Source organism: Urocitellus parryii, chromosome 16 (genome assembly GCF_045843805.1).
Source record: "Urocitellus parryii isolate mUroPar1 chromosome 16, mUroPar1.hap1, whole genome shotgun sequence".
NCBI lineage: Eukaryota > Metazoa > Chordata > Mammalia > Rodentia > Sciuridae > Urocitellus > Urocitellus parryii.
The window spans coordinates 16,965,968-16,989,597 of record NC_135546.1 but is presented as its reverse complement, the minus strand read 5'-3'; the positions used below and the strand labels follow the sequence as shown (position 1 = coordinate 16,989,597).

The window sequence follows — 23,630 nt, the reverse complement described above, 5'->3', positions numbered from 1 at the left end:
CTGGGAGTTCGTGTCACCAAGCCAGCGGCTGGGTTGGGGACAATACAGTGGCCCTCCACACTGGCTGTGGGAGACAAGGGCCACACTGCCACCAAACACCAGCCCGTGAGCCTGTGGCTCTCAGAGCGCCCTGTCCACTACGACTAGAGCCACGAGCCATTGCCCAGCACAGGTCTGGTGCAGAGTCACCGCAAACCGGCACCTGGACGTCACCATCTCTGGCAGGTCCCTAAACCACATTACAGCTCCCACAGCCACGCTGCCCGCTGTCCCCAACAGCAGAGGCCACCTGCACCAGCTACCACCCTGGGGGCTGTAGGACTGGCCAGGCTGGGCCAGGAAAGGAAGGTGCCAGCCTGACCCCCACACCCACCTCCTGGCCAAGTTGCCAGGGCTCTGTGGGTGACCTCGCCAGCAGGGGCCATGGACCTGAGTGACGGGGGCCTGCACCACAGTGGGCTGCTGCAGCTCTGCCCAGGCCAGACCCCACCCCCCACGCCACGCAAGGGCCACATGCTTGTTGGAAAGGCCAGCCCTCCGAGGAGTGGAAAAGCCACAAAGCCACAGGCTCAGCCATGGTGGCTGTCACCTCCCCGAGAGCAGATGACCCACAGCACTGGAGCAGAGTGTCCCAGGACAACACGTTGGCAACGGCCTCTACGCTCCCTGCCCAGAGCCCCTTCCCTGCGGCAGGACCAGAGGCACACTGCTGCTGGGGCCACCAGGCCTTTTATTGAGCAAGGGACGGGGACATCCATGCAGCACCTCAGCCTCAGTCCACAGGCGACCTCCGAGCACAGTCCTGGGGTCACCCCCATCTCACCACCGCTTGGTGCGCGGGCGGCTCAGTCCTTGGCGCTGGCCCTCAGGGCGGCTCTGTACTTGCCGGTCATCTCCTTGGGCAGGGCCACCAGGCCCGGGCAGGGCACCTGGCCCTCCACCTGGCACATGCACTCCCGCAGGCAGTACTTCCGGGGCCCGAAGTTGGCCGGGTGCGACAGCTGCTGCCTCTCCTGCTGCTCCCTCTGGAGGGTCTCCCTGCAGGAGCGCCGAGGTGAAGCGCAGCCCGGTCCCCGAGGAACCCCTACCCACCCCATGCACGAGGGCAAGGTCCCTGGGAAGACAACCCCCTGCTGTCCCCAAGAGCAGCGTGCGTCCTGGGGTCAGCCCTTCCCCAGGCCCGACCCCTGGAGCCAGACGTCCCCTTCACACGGGGCCTTCCAGCTGCGCTCCAGGGGCCTGTCGCCACCCCGGCAGGGACGAGCTTGCCCTCTTGACCCGGACAGGCCAGCCGTGAGCAGCCCCAGCTCAGCTCCTCCTCGGTCAGGGGCAGCCACTCACTCGCTCTTCCCCAGGATCTTCCTGACGTGCTCCACGATCTCCTTGTTGGTCTTGGTCTCCACGTCCACCAGGACCTGCTCCCCGGAGTCTGGAAAGAGAGGCCCGGGACGGAGGCTCAGCTCGTGCGCACAGCCCCAGAAGCTGCGACTCCATCTGCTGCAGGGGCAGGGACGCTTGTCACATGGACACACGTGTTTACAGAACCCAGGAGGCCGCCTGGCGCTCTCCGTGCTCCCGGGATCCGAGCCGCCTTCAGGTGGGTGCCCAGCACCCTGCGCAGCACCGCGCCTTGCAGCCAAGACTCCGCGCCGCGCAGACGGGCTGCAGGGGCCGTGGCCCAGGTCTCCCTGGAGTGGGTTGGGGCCTACACTCACTCACACACACACACTCACACACACACACACACACTCACACACACACCCTCTGAGGATGGAACCCGGGGCTCTGCACACCGAGCTCCGTCCCCAAACTCCCTCTCTAGTGCCAGCGCTGAGTCCCGGGGCGCCCGCCGGCCTTTTGGTAAGGAACTATTTTGTTCGGCGACAGGAGACTCAGGGCCACTGACCCGCGGCTCCAGTGCCCACCCTGCCCAAACCCAAGCAGGTGTTTCCGCAGAAACGGAAAAGCTGACCCTGAAAGCACATGGAAAGGTGAAGGGCTCAGAGCAGCCACCGCCTTGGAACACAAGATGGCGAGGAGGGGGAGGAGGCCGCTTTCCCGTTTCCACGGCACCGAGTCGGGATCACGGCAGTGGGACGCGCGGGCTCGGCGACGGACCTAGCCCGGGAACTGCCTGCTCATGTGCGGACCAGCGGCCTGGGCCCGGGCGGGCCCGTGCAGGAGGGCGAACGTGCGCATCCGAGGCCGAGAGCGGACCCGCGCACCAACTCTGAGCGCGCCCGCCCAGCACGCCCCAGGCTGCCAGAGAAGGAACCTTCTAGAAGAGAACACGGGAGCAGATCGTAACCCTGCTGAACAAAGGCTTCCAGCCACATCAAGAGCTCAACTATGAGCCACCCCAGGTGTCCACCAACAGACAGGTGGCTCTACGACAGGGTGGCACGTGGATGGGGCAGCTGGATTCGGCCATTGGAGGGACCGTAGTGACCACTGAAGCGGGCCCCCCTCACCCGGAGGGTGGAGGCTTGTGTTCTCACGTGTGGAAGCCGGAGAGGAAAGACAAGGAGGGGACGCGGGCACAGTGGCCTCACCTGGGACCCCAGCCGCGGGCAGAGGAAGGAACGTGAGTTCAAGGCCGACCCCACAACCCAGCAGGACCCTGTCTTTAGATAAAGAAGAAAGAAGCTGGGGGGTGGCTCGGGCCAAGCACCCCTGGTTCAAGTCCCGATACCAAAAAAAAAACTATAAAAAAATTAAGTGACAGGGGTGGGAGGGGCGGGGGTGAGGGAGACAGGAGGAAAGGGGTGGGGGTGGCCCTGGCCAAGCTGTGACACTGTGTGTGCGTGTGTGTCACTTCCGTCATGTGCAGGCACAATACACTAATAAAGACAAAGAAAAAACATCAAGTGAAAAACCACTAAAAAATTGAACTAAAATCGAAAACTTACACACTTCCAAAGACATCATAAGCCACAACCTTGGGGGTAAGGAACCTGTGCCCAAAGTACGTAGCAACTGTCAACTCAAGCCAAGCCGACTGCAGAACAGAAGTGGCCAATACACCCACGAAAAAATCTTCAATCTACTCACTAGGAAAATACTAACGAATACAATGAGGTGTCATCAGAATCGCCAAGATTTTAAAAAATGAAAATAAAACCTGCTACTAGCCGGGCCTGGTGGTGCACACCTGTCATCCCAGCAGCTCGCGAGGCTGAGGCACAAGGATCTCAAGTTCACACTCACTCTCAGCAACAGCGAGGCCCTCAGCAACTCAGTGAGAACAGTGCTGGGGACAAGGCTCAGTGGCCCCTGGGTTCAATCCCTGTATCAAAAACAAAGCAGAACCCTGCTGCTGAGGATGTAATAACACAAACTCCCACGTGCAGATGCGGACACCACTTCAGCCAGTGAAGACCAAACACAAGGGGGCAGGAGGGGGAGCGGAGTGGATGTCCTTATTTATAGGTGACACGGGCACACTGTACACGGTATCTTAAGCTATCTAGAAATAAAAACGAGAAACGGTGAGAGCAAGGTCGACAGGTGCAGACACAGGAAGCAGCAGTCAACGGCAGTGTAATTCCAATGTGACCCTCGCCCAGCTGACAGGCCTGTGGTCTACATGGAAAAATCAGAGGGCCTCGTTGAACGAACACTACCCAATTCCTTTCATTTCTTCATTTATCACTTTTGTTTCCTGGGAGTTAATCTCAGGTCTGCTCTGCCCCTGAACTACACCCAGCCCATTTTTATTTCTAGACAGGGATGATGTTGCTCAGGTTGGCCTTGAACTTGAGGTCCTCCTGTCTTGGCCTCTGAACAGCTGGGATTACAGTCATGCGCCACTCAAGTTCAATGTGACACTGCACAACCACAGGCGGCTATGAGCTTAGGACCAGTGTCCACCAGTGAGAGGGAGGAAAAGGACTTCAGAAATCACACTGTCAGGGGACGTTGGGGTAGACACCCAGGATACACGCAGCATCTTAACCCTTTTAAAGACACGGTTCAAGGGAGCTAGTGTACCCGCACGTGGGCCTCTGTACCGGGCTCCTTCCCCTAGTAGCACGCCAGAGTGACATGGTGGGGTGTACGCCAGCTGCTCCTCTCCATGGCTGAGTGACCAGCTGTGGAGCCCACACATTGTTGTCCACTTGTGTGAACTGACAGACGCAGCGTATTCAGCGGGGAAAGGAGGCTGAACACGGGGTCATAGGTCCCGAGACCTCCTAGTCTAAAGCCACACCCTACTGAACACAGGAGATGACACCAAGTGGACCACAGGACAAAACATAGACATTTAAGGTTACAGTTCTTCAAGGAAGTGTGTTAGGGTCTGTAAACGAGTCAGGATGGCGCCTGGCATTTTGCCAGGGGGAGTGGTTGGTGAAGTAACACCAGCGAGCCATGAAGTGTGGAGATTCCCGATTGGTCGACTGCTGTATCGAGTTTATGTTAATTAGATGAGCTGTGTGCAATGTATAAATACCCCTCCTGTCCTACAAGAAACGGCTCCCACTCCTGCTGCATCAATCTACACAAGTTGCTCGTCGCCCCCCGGTTATTTTGCTGCGGCCGGACTGCGGCAGAAGTGCAGGAGAAGACCTCTGTGGCCTGGGGTGGGTGGAGATGTCCCAGGAGGGCCCAAGAGCATCAAGGGACAACAGAAAGCAGTGGGTGTCCTGGAACTCGGCAAAGTTGAAAATTTCCAACTCTGCTCATTAAAAAAAAAAAAAAAAAAAGCCCTCTAATCTGCTAACATTTCCACGTTGTGACTAAAATACCAACAGTGACAACTTAGGGGAGGACAAGCTTGCTGTGGCTCATGGTTTCAGAGGTGTGGCCGCAGGTGGGCTCAACCCAGGGTTCTGAGCCCAAAGGGACACAGGAGCATGGTGGGGGGAGTGGAGGGCAGCAGCAGCAGCGGACAGGGGACAGAGAAGGGGCCCCGCCTTCCACAGACCCCAGAGGCCACCGGCTTGCCCAGCTCCATGGCTATAGTAACAGGCGCCCCGGGAGGACAGCGCATCCAGATTGTAACTACAGCAAAGGACACTTTATAAAAAGTCAAGAAAAAAATTGCCCCAACTTTTCCCCCTTAAATTAACAAAAGATTCAAGCAGATTCTTTGCCAAGGAACCGTGAGGTTGGGCGCGAGGGTGCCCACTGGAGGCTGAGGCAGGAGGATCACGAGGAGGAGGCCACCCCCAGCAACTTAGTGAAGCCCCAAGCAAGTCAGTGAGACCCAAAACACAGAGCCGGGGGTGTGGCTCACCCCCAGTGTCCTTGGGTCAACCCCCAGGACCCGAACCCACGGGGGAAAAAAAAGACCCAAGGACAGCGGGGCAGGTGGGCGGGCAGCGACGGAGCCCGGGGTCCACGGAGCGGGAGCGCAGCTTCCCTGAAGGTGACTCAAAGGGGGCCCTCGCTACGACTCCGCCCTGGACAGAGGCTCAGAGGCGCACAACCCTCCTCAGCACCCAGCACAGGCTGCCAGGGCTCCGGTCAGAGGGCGGCCTGCCCTGGGTGACCCGCGGCGCTGTTGGCACCCACGCACCCAGCACCCCCAGGTCAGGAAAGCCGCTGCCACCCGGCTGGGACGCAAATGAGAGCCCGCGGGGACCCAGGCTGCCCCTGCTGGAGCCCCGGGCGGCCTGTGCGGAGCCCTGCGACAGCCCTGCACAGGACAGGCACCAGGCAGGACTGGGGCAGCCAGGTGCCGGGACAGCAGAGCAGACACGGCCACAGGGCAGCCGAGCACTGCCCGTGACCTCAGTGGCACCCAGAACAGAGCCCCAGCAGAGAATGTTCCACCCGGGGGGGGGTTCCAGTGGGGACAGCCCAGGACAGCCCCGAGGCTTAGAGACCAGCGGGGATGGGGGACGGCGGGTCCCTGGGCAGCAGAGGGCCAAGGGTCCAGAAGACCCCAGACCCGCCTCCCGGGGGACTCAGGAGCTGATCCTGCTCCCCGCTGAGCCAGGGACAAGCAAGGGACAGGCCGGGGACACGGTGGACGGCCCCCTCCGCTAGCCGCTCTCACTGCGACCACTTGCGGAGGCTGTGGGCTCCCCACAGCGCCAGCCGCACCCACTGGCTGGGGGAGACCCAGTGTCCCCAGAAGCGTCTCTTTCCTCATTTGTACATTTTTAAAGTCGCACCCCGGCCTGGTCCGGGCTCGGCCATCCTGCTCACAGCCAGGCTCCAGGCCTCGCCCCTCCTCGCCCCCCACCCTGCTCTCCCCACTCTCTCCCCACTCTCTGGAGGGTGAAACCTGCCACGCGTCCTTCTCTCCTAACTGCCTTGTGCGGACGGTGTCACTGTCGCCACTGCTGGTTCCCTTATTCAAAGGGCTGCTGGGACCTCTTCCTTCCTCCCTTCCTTCCCTCCTTCCCGGGACACCACAGGGTCACAGGAACACACTCTGCTGCGCAGCCACCCTGGACCTTGTCCCCCCCACAGCTTGACACTCGTCCTCAGCTGCACTTCCACACAAGGAAGAGGCGAGACGAACCCCACACTACTGTCCAGGCCCCACTGAACCACGAGGGCCCCAGGTCACACTGGGCATCCACTGCCACAGCACGAACAGTGAAGTCACACACAGGCTCAGACCCACACCTAGGAGCATCTGAATCCAGGCCACTCCACCAGTCACAACCCGGGAATGTGGGTAAACACAGGGGGAGGAGTCCACTCCCCCTGGGGCCAAGACCAGGGCCCGAGGACACAGATGCACAGTCTCCCCAAACCCACAGCCCCCAACAAGGGGTGCCACGGATGAGGGGGAGACGAAGAAACAGGAAGATCATGAGAAACTGCTTCTCAGAATGTCCAACAAACTAAAAGAAGATCTAAGGAAGGAACCAAGAGAGTGACTACAGGAGACGAAAGACCATCTTAATAAAGAAACAGAAACAGGGGGGCCAAGCAGAACCCCGAGATGGGAGACAAGATCCATCACATGCAAACTCACTCCCAGACGGTGCAGAGCCCTGGGCCCTAAAGACGGGCTACAGGACCCCCACACACGGAGGGCAGGAAAGGGGGAAATCAGAGCTAAGGGCTTTAAACGACCAAACCTGAGAGTCACTGGGAGGAAGAACATGGGGATACGGAGTGAAGAGGAAAGAACCTTTTCACCTAGAGCTCAGGGAAACGCCCCCCGTGGCAGAACACGATGGCTGTCCACACGCAGGGGCTCCTAGGACCCCCAACAGACCAGCCAGAGACCAAGTTTGCTGAGACGCAGCACCATCAAAACACCTAACATGGAAAACAAGGAAAGAATATTAAAAGCCAGAGAGAAAACCAACAGGTCACCTGTAGAGAGAAACCAGTAAGGCCACTTCTGATGTGTCTGCCGAGAGTCTGAAATCAAGGAGGCCTGGGGCGAGATATTCCAAACCCTAAAAGGACACAGCCCTGAGCCAAGGTCACTAAATCCAGCAGAGCTCAGTTTCACATTAGAGGGGAAAATAAGAACACTCCACAACCAGAATAAACGAAGAATTCATGAGCACCAAACCAGTTCTGCAAAGAACAAAGATAAACTTCACACAGAAACAAACAAAAACCCCAAACTCCAAAGAATGGTCCAGACAGGACGGGACACAGCAAGACCCCAAACAGCAGGAACCACAAACACTCAGCCATGTGCTGGACATGAATGGCCTCGAGTCCTCAATTAAGATGCAGATCAGCAGAATGGATCAAAACACAAAACCCAGCTATGTGCTGTGTGGGAGAGTCCTGTCTTCCAGGCAGACACCCACAGACTGAAGGAAGAAGGACCAAAGACAACTCCAGGCGCACGGCCCAAGAAAACAAGCAGGAGTGGCTATTCCCACATGGGACACTGCAGCCTGGTAAGGAACAACCCAACAAGAAGATAGGGCCACAGGAGACACGTGAGCCACAATGTCCACACACAAAATCCCACGGAAAGAACACTCCATGGGCTGGGCCACAGCGCTCGCCTCACATGGGAGGCCCTGGGTTGGATCCTCAGCACCACATGAAAAACAAATAAATAAAGATGCTGCATCCATCTACAACTTCAAAAAAAATTCCATGACATTAAATTCCACATAGGCCCCCAGAGTAATACTGGGGGATTTCAAAACACCCGTATCACCCACAGACAAGTCATCAAGACAGAGAAACAACAAAAAAAGTCCACAGAGATTCACCCAACACTAGGAATCAAATGGACTTCTACAAATATGCCACCCCAGAGGAGCTGACTTGACCTCGTCTCAGCTCTGCATGGAACTTTCCCAAAATAAACCATACTCAAGGCCACAGAGCAAATCTTAGCAAAATAAATAAAATAAATACACTGATGTGATCCCGTGTGTCCTATCAGATCTCAATGGAATTAAACAGGAAATATCAGCAAGAAAAATGAGAGAGACCATGTAAACTCATGGAAATTGAAAAATATTCTCTGAAATGAAGAATGGATCAAGGTAGTAATAAGAAATGAAAACAAATTAAGAAATTCCTAGAAATGAAAAAATTCTTAAGAAGGAGAACAAGGGGCTGGGTTGTGGCTCAGTGGTAGAGTGCTCACTTGGTTCCCAGGAGGCCCTGGGTCTCATCCTCAGCACCACATTAAACAAATTGGTAAATAAAAATAAAGATCTTGTGTCCATCTACAAGGAAAAAAAATTTTTAAATGAGAACAAAGACCCAATGTATCAAAATGTCACAGCACAAAAGCACTTCTAGGAGGCCCCAACAGTGATACTGGGGGATTTCAGAACACCCTTGTAGCACCGAGTGCCTACATTAAAAATGAGTGAGATCCCAAATCAATAAGCTTCTGTTCTACCTTAAAGGCCTTAGAAAAGGAACATACCCCCAAACCAGGAGGAGACAGGAAATAATTGAGATCAGAGCCGAGATAATGCAATTAAGAAAAAAACACAGAGAATCGATATAATGAAGAGTTGGTTCTTTGAAAGGAAATAAAATTGAGAACCCTTACTCAAACTAACCAACAGAAAGAATGAAGCAGGCACGATGGTGCCCGCCTATCCCAGCAGCTCAGGAGGCTAAGGCAGGAGGATCGCGAGTTCTAAGCCAGCCTCAGCAACAGTGAGGTGCTAAGCAACTCAGTGAGACTCTGTCTCTAAATAAAATACAAAATAGGGCTGGGGAGGGGGCTCAGTGGTTGAGTGCCCCTGACTTCAATCCCCGGTCCCTGGCTCCCCCAAAAAAAGAGTGAGAAGAAAGAAATCAATAAGATGGGTTGGAGATGAAAAAGAAGATATCACCACAGAGCTCTCTGAAATCCAGACTACTATCAGCTCCATTTTGAAAACAGACTCTAATAAACTTAAAAATATGGAATACATGGACAAATTTTTAGACATGTATGACCTGCCAAAATTGAACCAGGAAGACCAATATCTGTTGAAACCGTGATTAAAATCTTTCCAAAAAAGAAAAGCCCTGGGCCTCAAGGATCCTCAGCTGAGCACTACGGGGCCTTCACAGAGGAACTCACACTAGTTCTTCTCCTAAGGAGAGGGAACACTTGCAAATACTTTTTATGAAGCTAGTATAACCCTGATCCCAAGGTGCATCAAGAGAACTACAGACCAATAGCCCTCATGACATAGATGCAAAAATCCTAAAGAAAACACAAACAAACCCCCACATTACAACCACATCAAGAGGGGCTGGGGCTGCCCTAGCACATGTGGGGCGCTGGGATGGGGCCTCAGCACCACATAACCCTAAAATAAAGGTATTGTGTCCACCTACAACTGCAACATGATATTTAAAAAAATAAAAATAGAAGATACACATCAAGACGACCATACCCCATTCAAGTGGGTTTCATTCCGGGGATGAAAGATTGGTTCAACATCTGCAAACCAAGAAATGTGATTCAGCACTTAAAATTAAGAAAAAGAAGATCACACGATCCGGTCAACAGACGCAGCAGAGGCCTTTGATAACATCCAACAGCCACTCAGGTCAGAAAGAAGCTGGGGACAGAAGGAAGTCACCTCACCTCGATGCTGTAAAGGCCATTTACAACAGACCCAGGGCCAATGGGGACTCCCAGCACCGACGCTCAACACAGCCCGGGACTCGGCCGCGACCCGAGGGGAAAAGGGGGATGGGAACAGGAGAAGCAGCGCAGCCACGCGTTTGCCGGGGCGCAGTCCTCATCTACAGGACCCAGAGCCTCCCCCCAAGACTCTAGCGCCTAGAGTGAATCTAGCAAGATAGAGGGACACAAGTTCATCACCCATGGACCAGCGGCTGTCCCAGACGACAGCAGCGTGCACTCGAGGAAGACACGGGCGTCACCCCCATGGCGACTGCCAGCTGCCAGCAGGCAGAGCCAGGGCGGCCACCTCCCTGGCGGTGCGGGGCGGTGCGGCTCCACGCCGAGACCCACCGTCTCCCTGCGGGCTGCACCACGGACCAAGGCCAGCAGACAGCTCCTCGGCAAAGGCGCCACTGGGCAGGCATCAGGGGACTGGAGTGGAATTTCAGGGGCCAAGCACCCCAGCCCCGCACGGCTGGAGGCACACACCAGGCTCGTCCGTCTGTCTGTCCGGGATCAAGGTACAGCGACAAAGGAAGCCTGGGGCGGAGTCGGGGTCGGTGAGGAGCCTTTGGAGATCAGCCGCCCCACGGCTCAGCTGGGCTGCGCTGCAGTGTGCGCGGGTGGAGGGACGTCGCCGTGTCCCCGGGCCAGCGCGAAGGCAGCAGAGGGGACCACCTGGCAGCTGCACCTGGGGGCCGGTTACTGGGCACACCACGCTGGGCACACCCACACCGGGTGTCAGAGAGTGCGACAAGTGACCAGCATGGAGGAGTTTACCCAGGGAAACACTGGAGGGGGGACCCACCTGGCTGCTCGCCCCTTCCAGCCCTGAGACAGGTGATTGGAAAGGGCAGGAGTGGGAGGGACCGGTCTCTGCATCAGAGACCAGGAATCCTGGTGTGCCAAGGAGCCACAGTGGGCTAAGAACGAGCTCCTGCGCCACACGAGTGGAACCTGAAGGAGAGCCATGGGTGCGGTCTTCCAGCGGGGACGCGATTGCTGGGCCCCGCCCCAGCGCGGACTTCAGATCTGCAGACCAACTGGCCCGGGAGGAGCCTGGAGCACCCCGAGCCTGCGCCCCGCCTCCGGAGCTCCACCTCCGGGACCAACCCCACCCACCCTGAGGGTGGAGCCAGCACCACACCCCAGACAACCCCACTGCCGAGAAGGGAAGCTGAGAAACTTCTGAACCCCAACAGAAGCAGTCAACTGCTCATCAAGATTCTTTCTTTTTTTCCTCTCAAATTTCTGCCATTTTTCAAACCAAGTATTTTTCAAGAATCAGTTGTGTATTGTTTCATTTTTACTTTTTTCTATTTATTTAAAAATCTTTCATTATACACAAATTTCTCCTCTCACTTACCTGCTTCCCTGGAATCTCTTTTCTCCTACCAATAGCCAACCTTTATCAATCCCCCGCTCACTCTCCCTGGGATGTTTTACTGTCTCTCCTCCTTCCTCATAAGCATCACATCCTACACCACGCTCTTCTCCCTCCGTTCACCATTTGAAACTGTAAACCCTTTGCAAACCTACTGTTCACGTTGTGGACAATAATTGAACACATTTCTGTTTACTGTGACACTATCACAGACGTCTTCGAGGAGCTGGCTGGTTTAAGCAGTTTGGTATATTGTTTATAATGGCTGCTGTCATGGTCTCTCTCTCAAAGACGAGATACTGGAACCTTCAGGAACACTGTACGTCTACAAGTAGAAACTGTGCTGCCTCAGGTCCACACTAAATGGGTAGACACACAACCACCTGAGAACACAAGGGGACAAACTGCCCCAAGAAACCAAGATGCTCCCATAACAAAATCCACTGACACCCACAGTAGACTAAATGACAGAAGGAGTTTCGCATGTACGTAGGTGAACTGACCCAGGACGTAAAGGATGATGTAAGCAGTGAAATCAGAGATAGAATTCAGTAGGTGAAAGATCACTTCAATAAAAAGAGATTCTAAAAATAAATCAACCAGAAGTCCTAGAAATGAAGGAATCAACAAACCAAATTAAAAATTCACTTGAAAGCATCACCTACAGACTAGACCACTTGGAAAACAGAACCTCAAGCAAGAAAGACAAAATATATAATCTTGAAAACAAAGTTGACCATTCAAAGATGTTAAGAAACCATGAACAGAACACCCAAGAATTATAGGATAACATGAAAAGACCAAATTTAAAATTTATCAAGATAGATGAAGGCACAGAACTACAAATGAAAGGAATGCACAATCTTTTCAATGACATAACACAAGAAATTTCCCAAACCTGAAGAATGAATTGGAAAATCAAATACTAGAGGCTCACAGAACCCTAAATGTACAAAACTGCAGTAAACCCACATCAAGGCACATCATAATAAAAATGCCTAACATACAGACTACAGAGAGAATTTTAAGAGCTGCGAGAAAAAAATACCAGATGATGTTCAGGGGGAAACCAATCTGGATCTCAGCTGATTTCTCAGGCTATGAGGTCTTGGAATAATATGTCCAAGCTCTGAAAGAAAATGGATGCCAACCAAGAATCCTACGTTCAGCAAAATTAAGCTTAAGGTCTGAAGATGGAATAAAATCCTTCCATGATAAACAAAGGTTAAAAGAACTCACAACTAGAGCCTCCACTACAGAACATCCTCGATAAAATATTTCATGAAAGTGAAATGAAAAAAAAAAAGTGAAAACCAGCAAAGGGAGAAACTACGCTAAAGGAATAGTCAATGAAAGGAGAACCTAATTCAAATTAAAAAACAAAAATAAACCAAAATGAGTAGGAATATAAATCAGATCAATAATAACCTTGAATGTAAATGGCCTAAATTCATCAATCAAAACACACGGACTCTCTCATTGGATTAAAAAACAAGACCCAACAATATGCTGTCTCCAAGAGACTCACCTCATGGGCAGAGACACTCCCAGACTGAAGGGGGAAGGATGGGAAAGACACATCACTTACACGATCCCATAAACAAGCAGCGTTTGTATCCTCATATCACGTAAAGTGGACTTCAAGCCAAAGTTAATCAGAAGGGACAAAGAAGGACATTGCACACTGCTGAAGGGAATTATACATCAACAAGACCTAACAATTGTAAATATTTATGCCCCCAAACAATGCAGCCATCTACATACATCCAACAAACCCTTTTCAATTTCAAGAATCAAACAGACTACAACACAGTAACACTGGGCGACTTTAACACACCTCTCTCACCAATGGACAGATCCTCCAAACAAGAACTAACAAAGAAACCACAGAAGTGAATAATCGATCAATAATTTAGACTCAGACATATAGAGAATATTTCACCCATCAATAAGCAAATACACTTTCTTCTCAGCAGCACATGGATCCTTCTCTAAGATAGGCCATATCTATGGCACGAAGCAACTTAGCAAATACAAAAAAAAAAAAAATACACATAATATCCTGCATTTTATCAGATCATAATGGAATAAAATTAGAAATCAATGATAAAATAAAAAATAGAAGCTACTCTAACACCTGGAGACTAAATAATACACAACCAAATGACCAATGGCTAGCAGAAGAAATCAGGGATCAAATAAAAAATACTTAGAGGTAAATGAGATATCAAAATCTCTGGGACACTATGAAGGCAACTCATGAAAGAGCTCACTTCATTGGGCTCATTCATTACAAGAATAGAAAGTCCACAAATAAATAACCTAACATTATATCTCAAAGCCCTAGAAAAAGAACAAATCAATACCAAAAGTAGAAGACAGAAAATAATTAAAATCAGAGCTGAAATTAATGAAATTGAAACAAAAGAAACAATCCAAAAAACAGACACAAAAGTTGGTTCTTTGAAAAATAAAATTGATAAACTATTAGTCACAAATGAACAGAAAAACTCAAATTACTAGAATTCATGATGAAAAAGGAAATATCACAACAGACAGTACTGAAATACAGAAGATAATCAGAAGAAACTATTTTGAAACTTATATTCCAATGAAATAGAAAATCTCAAAGACATTGACAAATTTCTAGAAACATACAACCCGCCAAAACTGAATCAGGAGGATATACGCAATTTAAACATCAATTTCAAGCAATGAAATAGAAAATATCATCAAAAGCCTACCAACTGAGAAAAGCCCAGGACCAGATGGATTCTCAGGAGAGTTCTACAAGGCCTTCAATTAAGAACTAACACCAATACTCCTCAAATTATTCCATGAAGTAAAAAAGGAGGGAACCCTTCCAAATGCATTCTTTGAAGCTAGCCATCTGATACCAAAGCCAGACGAAGACACACCAAGAAAACAAAACTTCAGGCCAATAATCCTGATGAACATAGAGGCAAAAATTACCAATAAAATTCTGGCAAATTGCATACAAAAATACAGTAAAAAGATAGTGCACCACGATCCAGTGGGGTTCATCCCAGGGCACAAGGTTGGTTCAACATACAGAAATCAATAAATGTGATTCATCAAATGAACAGACTTAGAGACAAGAATCATATGATCATCTCAATAGATGCAGAAAAGACATTTGACAAAATACAGCACACTTCCTGTTCAGAACACTAGAGAAACCAGGCACACTAGGGACATACCTCAACACTGTAAAAGCTGTCTATGCTAAACCCAAGGCCAGCATCGTTCTAATGGAGAAAAATTGAAAGGATTCCCCCTAAAAACTGGAACAAGGATGCCCTCTTTCACCACTTTCACTCAACACTGTCCTTGAGACTCGAGCCAGAGCAATTAGACAGAAGAAAGAAATTAAAGGAATACAAATAGGAAAAGAAGAACTCAAACTATCATTATTTACTGATGACGTGATTCTATATTTAGATTCTATATTCTATATTTAAAAATTCCAGCAAAAAACTCCTAGAATAAGTGAATTCAGCAAAGTAGGATATAAAATTAACACCCATAAATCAAATGCATTCCTATTCATCAGTGATGAATCCACTGAAAGAAATTAGGAAAACTACCCCATTCACAATAGCCTCAAAAAAATAAAATCATTGGGAATCGATCTGACAAGAGGGGAAAGACCTCTACAATGAAAACTACAGAACACCAAAGAATGAAACTGAAGAAGACCTTAGAAGATAAAATGATCTCCCATGCTACTGGATAGGCAGAATCAACACTGTCAAAACGGCCATAATACCAAGAGCATTAAACAGATTTAATGCAATTCCTATTAAAATCCCAATGACATTCTTCATAGAAATGGACAAAAGCAATCATGAAATTCATTTAGAAAAATAAGAGACCCACAATAGCCAAAGCAATCCTTAGCAAAAGGCATCACTATACCAGACTTTAGGGAGCTAGAACAACAAAAACGGTGTGGTACTGGCACCAAAACAGACAAAATGGTACAGAATAGAAGACAGAGAGACAAAGAGTTGGAGAAAAGCTAGCCTCTTTAACACATGGTGCTGGGAAAACTGGAAATCCATTAAGTAGTAAACTGAAATTAAACCCCCCTCTCTCACCATGCACAAAACTTAACTCAAAGCAGATCAAGGATTTAGGCACCAGAACAGAGGCCCTGCGCCTAGCAGAAGAAACAGTAGGCCCAATTCTTCACCAGGTCAGCTCAGGAACCGCCTTCCTTAATAAGACTCCTAAAGCACAACAAGTAAAATCAAAAATCAATTAATGGGATAGATTTAAACTAAAAAGCTTCTTCTCAGCAAAGGAAACAATCATGTGAAGAGAGCACCCACAGAAGGAGAGAAAATCTTTACCACATGTACCTCAGAGCACCGACTTATAAAGGACTTAAAAGAACTCAAAAAACTCAACACCAAAAAAATAAATAAATAAATAAATAATCCAATGAGCAAATGGGCTAAGGAACTGAACAGACACTTCACAGAATAAATACAATTAGAGAAATGCAAATCAAAACTACAGAGATTTCATCTCACCCCAGTCAGAATGGCAATGACCAAGAATCCTCAAAAAACTAGGGAGAGGCCGGGCGCAGTGGCACAAGCCTATAATCCTAGCACCTCAGGAGCCTACAGAACAGAGGAGGGAGAACGGAGAGGAGGGGGCTGGGAGGGAAGGGTCACCAAATGCAGTCAGTCTCCCTGCACCTCTGAGCTGTTGGGTACCAGTGACCATGCAGAACCCCAAGGAGCTAAAACAGACGACAGAACCCAGAAACCTGCAATGAGACACACACCACTGGAGGCCCCTCCTTTTTTTTTTTTTTTTTTTAAACTGACAGGGACTGAACCCAGGACCCTGGGCATGCTAAGCACACTGCACTGCATCCAACCTCTGGAATGGCTGAAATTTAAGTCTTAAAGAATAATGATCCCCCTCCCCCAACAGAATAATGTTTTATTGTTATTTAGACATATTATATGATATATACCATATTACAGAGTGCTTTTTTGTAAAGATGCCCATGCCCCAATCCCTTGGAACAACCTAGGGACACGCCATCTGTCACAGCACGCGGGACTCTGCAGGTGTGCAGTGGTTTCTGCTGTTGTTTTGCAGTACTGGGGTTGAACTTAGGGGCTCTTTACGTTTTTGATGGGTCTCGCCAAGTTGCTGAGGCTGGCCTCTAACTTGTGATCCTCTTGCCTCAGCCTCGTGGTCCCAGGATTACAGGTGTGCACCACCACACCCAGCAGATGTGCCATGGTTTTAATGTGTCCTCCAAAGGTCATGTGTTGGAAACTCAATTCCCAAATTGATATGTTGGTAGTACTTGGAGGGGGGCCTCTGGGAGAATTAAGGTTAGGCGAGATCAGGAGGGTGGGGCTTCCACGCAGGCATCAGTGGCTTTATCAGATGGAGAGACCCCAGCCTCACACTTACTCTCACCCTGTGATGCCCTCCGCTGGTCTAGACGCAGGAAGGGCCCTCACCAGATGTGGCCCCGCACTCTGGCATTCCCAGCCCTTGGAACTGTAAGAGACAAGCTCAGCATAGGGGAGCATGTCTAATCCCAGGAGGCCGAGGCAGGAGGATCACGAGTTCAAAGCCAGCCTCAGCAACTTAGGGAAGCCCTAAGCAACTCAGCGAGACCCTGTGTTTAATTAAAAGGGCTGAGGATGTGGCTCAGTGAACCCCGGGTTCAATCCCTATACAATTAAGGAAAACAACAACAAAAACCCCCACAACTGTGAGAAGTACACTCCTTTCTTTTCAGCCCACTCAGCCTGTGGGGCTATGCTGCAGCGAGACCTGCTCAGCTTTCCCCTCAGAAGAGCTCCCTCAAGTACCAGCCAGCTGGCAGCCCCGTCACTGTGCCTCTGGGGTCTGCTGCACCCCAGGTTAAGCCCACGCTCTCAGGGACGTTCTGCCCAGCAGAGCTGGGACAGGCCTGGGGCCGACTCTCTCAGCTGTGTTGTCACCTGCAGCTCCCCTCCCCAGACCTCCTGTCCCAGAGAGATCCGGCCATTCCCCTGCCCGCCCCCTGCAGCCCTTTATCCTTTAAGGTCTTCTCTCCAATAAGTCTCACCCCGATGTCTTAGCACCTAGCAAAAGCCCAGCACCCTCAGCAGGGGAATGGGTGAACCACTGTGGTGTGTCCCTACAGTGGAGTATCACTCAGCAATGAAAAGAAACAGAAGCCAGGGGGCTGGGGATGTGGCTCAAGCGGTAGCGCGCTCGCCTAGCGTGCATGCGGCCCGGGTTCGATCCTCAGCACCACATACCAACAAAGATGTTGTGTCCGCCGAGAACTAAAAAATAAATATTAAAAATTCTCTCTCTCTCTCTCTCTCTCTCTCTCTCTCCCCCCCCCTCACTCTCTCTTTAAAAAAAAAAAAAAAAAAAGAAACAGAAGCCAGGAACAAAGGCTGTGCCTGTGGTCCCAGCTACTCTGGAGGCCAAGGCAGGAGGATCGCTGGAGCCCAGGAATTGGAGGCCAATCTGAGCATCACAGTGAGATCCTATCTCTAAACAAAAGCCCATTAGAGGCGGCTCGGCTCAAAGAAGGCCCCGGGTTCCACCCGCAGCTTCAAATGATCAACTGCTGATTTACGATGAGGACGACGAATATCAAGAAGGCGGTGGGAGAAAGAGGCCTCACAAAACACCAGACCCCTGGGCTGGCTCCAGTGCAGCCCCCAGACACTCGCGCAAACACACGGGTGCCACCATCACCCTCTCTGCGCCCTGGGCCCCGGCTCCAGGTTCGTGCTGGTCAGAGCAGTGATGTTCCAGCATGTTCTCTCACTGGTTTCTCCTGCTTGGAGCGCCTCCCCAGGGCAGAGAGCCCGAGCTGGACGGGCCTCTCCCAGGGGCCCGGGCACCCAGCAGAGGCAGGAGGGAAGGGCAGGTCCATTCGCCCACCTGCGGGTCCCTGGAGCCGCCAGCCCTGTAAGCCCTGTTCCGCCTTCACTGCGGAAGAAACGGGAGAGCCGCTGCGCAGGGTCGACAAGACGAGGGGCCACCGAGGCCAGCCCTCTGCTCCCTGACCTGCCTGCGCTGGCCGAAGTTCGGGAGCCATCCGTGAGCTGTGGGGAACTGGGCGCCGCTGAAGCCGCGAGGGGTGGGGCCTCCCAGCAGCAAGCCCCTGCTCCGAGAAGGCCCGTCCAGCACAGCCCCGGACGTGGGGCGCCCGCTGCCCCTCGGACATGGGCGTGGCTGGCCAAATCACCAATCAAGACCCCTGCCACAAGGACCCCAGTGTGCCCAGACCCCTCCCACAGGACCCCAGGACTGGGGACGGAGTCCAGGGCCCAGCAACATCTCCGGCCCCTTGAAAGTCTTATTTGGTTAAACAAGGAAACGGCGGGTGGAGAGGGGTCTGGGCGCAGGGCGTGGCCTTCCGCACCGCGCAACAAGAAATTCTGCAAAAACCAGCCCGTGAGCAGGAGATCACCGGAGGAGCGGCAGGCAGGAGAGGTGGGGGGACGCGTCCAGATCAGAGGCCACCGAGGCCCTGGCAGGGGACACGAGGGAAGTGCTTTCTCAGACCCCAACTGCTGCGGTGGGAAGAAGCGTCTTTCAGATGCCGCCCAGACGGCCCCAGGGCCCACTCACCCAGGTAGAAGCGCAGGAAGGGCGTGGGGGTCATGTTCTTGAACATCATGATCTGCACCCAGGGGTTCTTGTACTGGATCTGAGGAATGTTGAAAAACACGAACTTCCTGCAAATACAAGACACGACCCAATGTCACAGGGGTTTGACCATAAAATGTGGAGCACACATGGACCGCTCTGGGGAGTGTCCAGAGCTGCCTTGGATTCTCAGAGGACACTAACCCCGCAAAAGGCAGAACTGTAGCTGGAAAGGACCCCCACCATGTGCCCCCCACAGTGCTGGGACTCCCGGTTATTCACTCAGGGGAAAGAAATCAAAAGCCCTCCTGTGGCACACTCCCCAAAACTGACCAAAGATTTAAAAGGAAAAATAGAATCCCAACAGGTCCACGCCTCGGTCTGATGCCCGCACAGCGGGCAGTGGGTGAAGCCCGTCCAGCGGGACCCCTGGGTGTGCAGTGTGTCCAGGTCAGGCCCCAACTTTGAAATAAAGGAATACTCTACAGCGCAGGTGTGGAGGAAGACCCTGAGCCAGAATGTTCCCAAGACGGATCCCCACAACCACAGCAAAAGCACAGCAGACTTGACCAACAGTCAACATTTGCCAGGTCAGAAGAAATATGTTCCCAAAACATAAACCAAAGGATCCGTTCCCTTGAGACAGAATCATACACATCGTTAATAAAACTGACAGGCAAGGGCCACTGCTAGGCAGCGCAGAGGAAGAGAAAGGGAAATGGCCCATCATCCTATGTTCTAGAACCTTCCCACTCAACTCATGTAAATTAAAATGATTCTTTTTCATCTTTGAGGATTAATTTTTAAAAAAAAGGTTACAGAAGAAAGGAAACATTTCATGAAGAATATAAACTGGAATGGGTGTGGTGACCCACACCTGTGATCCCAGTGGCTTGGGAGGCTGAGGCAGGAGGATCACAAGTTGGAGGCCAGCCTCAACAACTTAGTGAGGCCCTAAGCAACTTAGCAAGACATTATCTCAAAATAAAAAAAGGGCTGGGGATGTGTCTCAGTGGTGAAGCACCCCTGGATTCAATGCCCTGTACCAGAACAAAAACAACAAAAGAATAAATTGGGGCTAGGTATGGTGCAACATGCACGTTTAAGGCTGGACAATTAGAAGACCCTGTCTCAAAGAGGATTGGGGTTGTAGCTCAGGGGTAGAGCACCCCCTGGGGTTCATTCCTCAATACTAAAAGAAATATGTAGAGACATAAATGTAAATTGCCTTCACTTTTTTTGAAAGCACAGATCTATTTCTTTTTTTTAAAGAGAGAATTTTTTAATATTTATTTTTTAGTTCTTGGCGGACACAACATCTTTGTTGGTATGTGGTGCTGAGGATCGAACCCGGGCCGCACGCATGCCAGGCCAGCGCGCTACCGCTTGAGCCACATCCCCAGCGCGAAAGCACAGATCTTAAGTCAACAATTCCACCTCTGCTTTCACACTTTCATACCCTGAGGTCTACTGTGGGCTCATCTGTGACAGCCCAGGGACAGAACAAGGGGAGAGGACTGAGGAAATCAACTCTGGCAGGTCCCATCCCCAGCAGCACCAGAAAAACAAGCAGCGGTACCAGGTGTATTGATTTATTTCCTAAGGTAGAGTTCGAGCCTATTTAATTATTTTCCCGTGGGCGGGTGGGGAATTGACTGATTGACAGAACGTGAAAATACCAAAGCTCCCAGGTGGCGGTGGCTATCAGAGCCGCGCACGCCCCCTTGCCCGCGCCCAGCCCACGGAGCAGGACTACAAATCCCAGGCCACCAGGCACAAGGGCACACGCCTGTCATCTCAGCGGCTTGGGAGGCTGAGGCAGAAGGGTCACGAGTTCAAAGCCAGCCTCGGCAACTTAGCAAGTCCCAAAGCAACTCAGGGTGACCCCGTCTCTAAATCAAAAAATTAAAAGGACTGGGGGATATGGCTCAGTGCTTAAGCGCCCCTGGGTTCAATTCCTGGGACCAAAAAGAAAAGGGAAGAAAAAAAAATGCGGAGGGCCCTTGAATGAGCAAAGGCTGGCAGGCGACATGGGGCCAGTCAGTGGGTTTTCTCCCCAAGCCCAAGTCCTCCGGAAGCCCTCACCCCGCTGATCCCAAATAAGCAGGCCCGAGCTCTGGGCCTCACCTGCTTAGAGTAATGGCTACGAGGACGCTTCTGGCTCTTTCCATCAACCCTGCCCTCCAAGCCCTTCCCGTGGGACACTCCTCCACAAGGAGCTTCCTCCCACTGTGCTCCCTCCCAGACTCCGGCTCTGGCCGGCTATTCGCTCCGACCCTGCTGAAGTCCCCACATTCCAGGGTCACTCAACACATTCGTGCTGACACCTGAAGAGCGCAGAGACGCGCAGGGGTCAGTTCCAGCCTTTTCACTCGCCAAGTGCCACGCCCCAGTTCCCACTCCAGGCTGACCACCCCGCGTTTCCCTTAAGCGGGGACAGCTGCGTAACTCGCTCCACTGCGTGGTGACGGGCCCGCCCGTGGCAGCGCCGCCACGCCCCCAGCCCCACTCGCCACGCCCCCAGCCCCACTCGCCACGCCCCCAGCCCCACTCGCCACGCCCCCCACGCGCCGTGGGCAGCGGCGGCACCTCGGGCCAGCCCCCAGAGGGGCCTCCCCATCCCTCGGGTGCCCTTAAAAACAGGCGACGTGATGCCCGAGTGGCATTAACAAGGGTTGGCTACATGTCAACAGCTGTCTCTCTGACGCCTCCCCCTGGGCGGAGTGACCGTCCCCGTCGGGGACACCTAGCTGGAGCAGCTCGCCCAAAGCCACAGGTGGAAGAGCTGGGACCCGAGCCACGTCAGGCGTCCCTGGGCTGCCCCTCCCCAGCTCCCAGCCACATGGGGGCCAAGGGGTCCGGTGGCCTCCTCAGGGTGGCCTTGTCACACCACGCGGGAGGAAGGAGACCAGGGCGGGCCTTGCCCGGCGCCTCTGGTCACGACCGCGGGCGGCCCCGCGGCGCTCAGTCTGTTCGGTGGGTGACGCAGGCAGCGCGAGGCACGGGAACGGGTCGCGGTCCGCCGGACACTGACCTGGCGCCCTCGCCCAGCTCCCCGTGCGTGTTGTAGTTCACCGTCATGACCTTCACCGAGTCCTTGAACACCACGGTGCCCTGGGCCAGGTACTGCAGGGTGCGGCGGATGGGGAAGCGGCCCTTCATGGGCATGGCGGCGGAGGCAGGGCGGCCCGCGAGGAGACGCGAGCCGGCAGCCGTCGGGCCCGGAGTAGCTCGCGCCGCTTTCCTCCTCGCGGGTCTCCACGCCCGCACGGAATCACGGGAGGCGCCTCCCGGCGGGCCGCACGCCGCCGCGGGGCAGCCTGGGATTTGTAGTCCTGCTCCGCGGGCTGGGCGCGGGCAAGCGGGCGTGCGGCTCCGATAGCCACCGCCACCTGGGAGCTTTGGTATTTTCACGTTCTGTCAATTAGTCAATTCCCCACCCGCCCACGGGAAAGTAATTAAATAGGCTCGAACTCTACCTTAGAAAATAAATCAATACACCTGGTACCGCTGCCAAGTCTACTGAGAGCTTGCTATTCTGCCCCCAAATCAACCCATTTTTCTCTCTCAAAATCTTCGGTTTTGAAATGGAGAGTTGGAGCCTGGCGCAGTGGTCATCCCAGCGACTAGAGAGAGGCTGAGGCAGGAGGATCGCAAGTTAAGAGGCCAGCCTGGGCAATTTACGAGGACGTGTCTCAAAATAAAAAGGGCTGGGGATGTGGCTCAGTGGTAGAGCGCCCCTCGGTTCAACACCCAGGAGGGAAAAAAGTTCAAAGTACACCATTTTCAATTCAAAAACAAGCTGGTTTGCCAAAGGAAAAAAATGAATGGTTTGGGACCTGTAGCTCTGGACCTCACTAGCGAATCTTGTGAAGGATACTTTTGCCAGCTACTGGAGAGGCTGAGGCAAGAGGATCATAAGTTCGAGGCCATCCTGGGCAACTTATTGAGATCCCCCTGCTTCAAAAGAATTTTAAAAAGGGCTGCAGGTGTAGCTAAAATGGTAGAGCGCTTGTTTAGCACGTATGAGGCCCTGGGTTCAGCAGAGCAGTGTTAAGCAAGTTTAAAAACACGCCCACCCCGCGTTCATTTCTTCACCTGTTAACTGGGCGCTTGGGAAGATGGAGGTAATCCATGCCGTATACTTGGGATTCACCGTGGCCCACAGTGAACACTAATCATCCTCTCATTTAGCAATCCACATAGGTCCTGGGGAGGTCTGAGTTTCGAGGCCCAAGAGCACCCAACCTCTTTCCCCAATGCCCGTTTCTGCCATTTCTCTCTGAAAAGGAGGCGGTTCTCTGCACCTAGAGAATGTTGATGCTGCTTTCTATCATAATTGCTTTTCTTATGGGAATCCGTCTTTTACTTAACTGGTGACCTCAATGTAAACTGATCCACTAAAATCTCCCTTCCTGAAATCAACACCAGGAATGGCAAGATAGCTGAGCACCCCCCATATCCCCCATCTGTAAAGCAGAAATGGAACTGATATCTATCCCCTGCTCAGGGCCCAGTGACCTTGATTTTTATCCAGAGGCCTTCACCAGACAGGTA

At 52.2% G+C, this 23,630-nt stretch overlaps 1 protein-coding gene across 1 annotated transcript; it reads right to left on the bottom strand.

Moving 5' to 3' along the window:
- Positions 1–656: 656 nt before the first annotated feature.
- Mrps25 (mitochondrial ribosomal protein S25) lies at positions 657–22,363 on the bottom strand. The gene is made up of 4 exons (XM_026383094.2): positions 22,108–22,363; positions 19,056–19,162; positions 1,342–1,429; positions 657–1,038 (listed from the first exon to the last, which is right to left on the bottom strand). Exons 1-4 carry the CDS (start codon positions 22,239–22,241, stop codon positions 846–848), a joined length of 522 nt encoding a protein of 173 aa, XP_026238879.1. The 5' UTR covers positions 22,242–22,363; the 3' UTR covers positions 657–845.
- Between the last annotated feature and the right edge of the window lie 1,267 nt (positions 22,364–23,630).

What these genes read in the sequence shown, in the direction of transcription:
- Mrps25 (XM_026383094.2), bottom strand. Translation starts at nt 22,241, where the DNA reads ATGCCCATGAAGGGCCGCTTCCCCATCCGCCGCACCCTGCAGTACCTG. An exon ending in GAGCTGGGCGAGGGCGCCAG is followed by an intron (nt 19,163 to 22,107) that starts GTCAGTGTCCGG and finishes TTGTATTTGCAG; the next exon opens with GAAGTTCGTGTTTTTCAACA. An exon ending in CTTCCTGCGCTTCTACCTGG is followed by an intron (nt 1,430 to 19,055) that starts GTGAGTGGGCCC and finishes CTCTCTTTCCAG; the next exon opens with ACTCCGGGGAGCAGGTCCTG.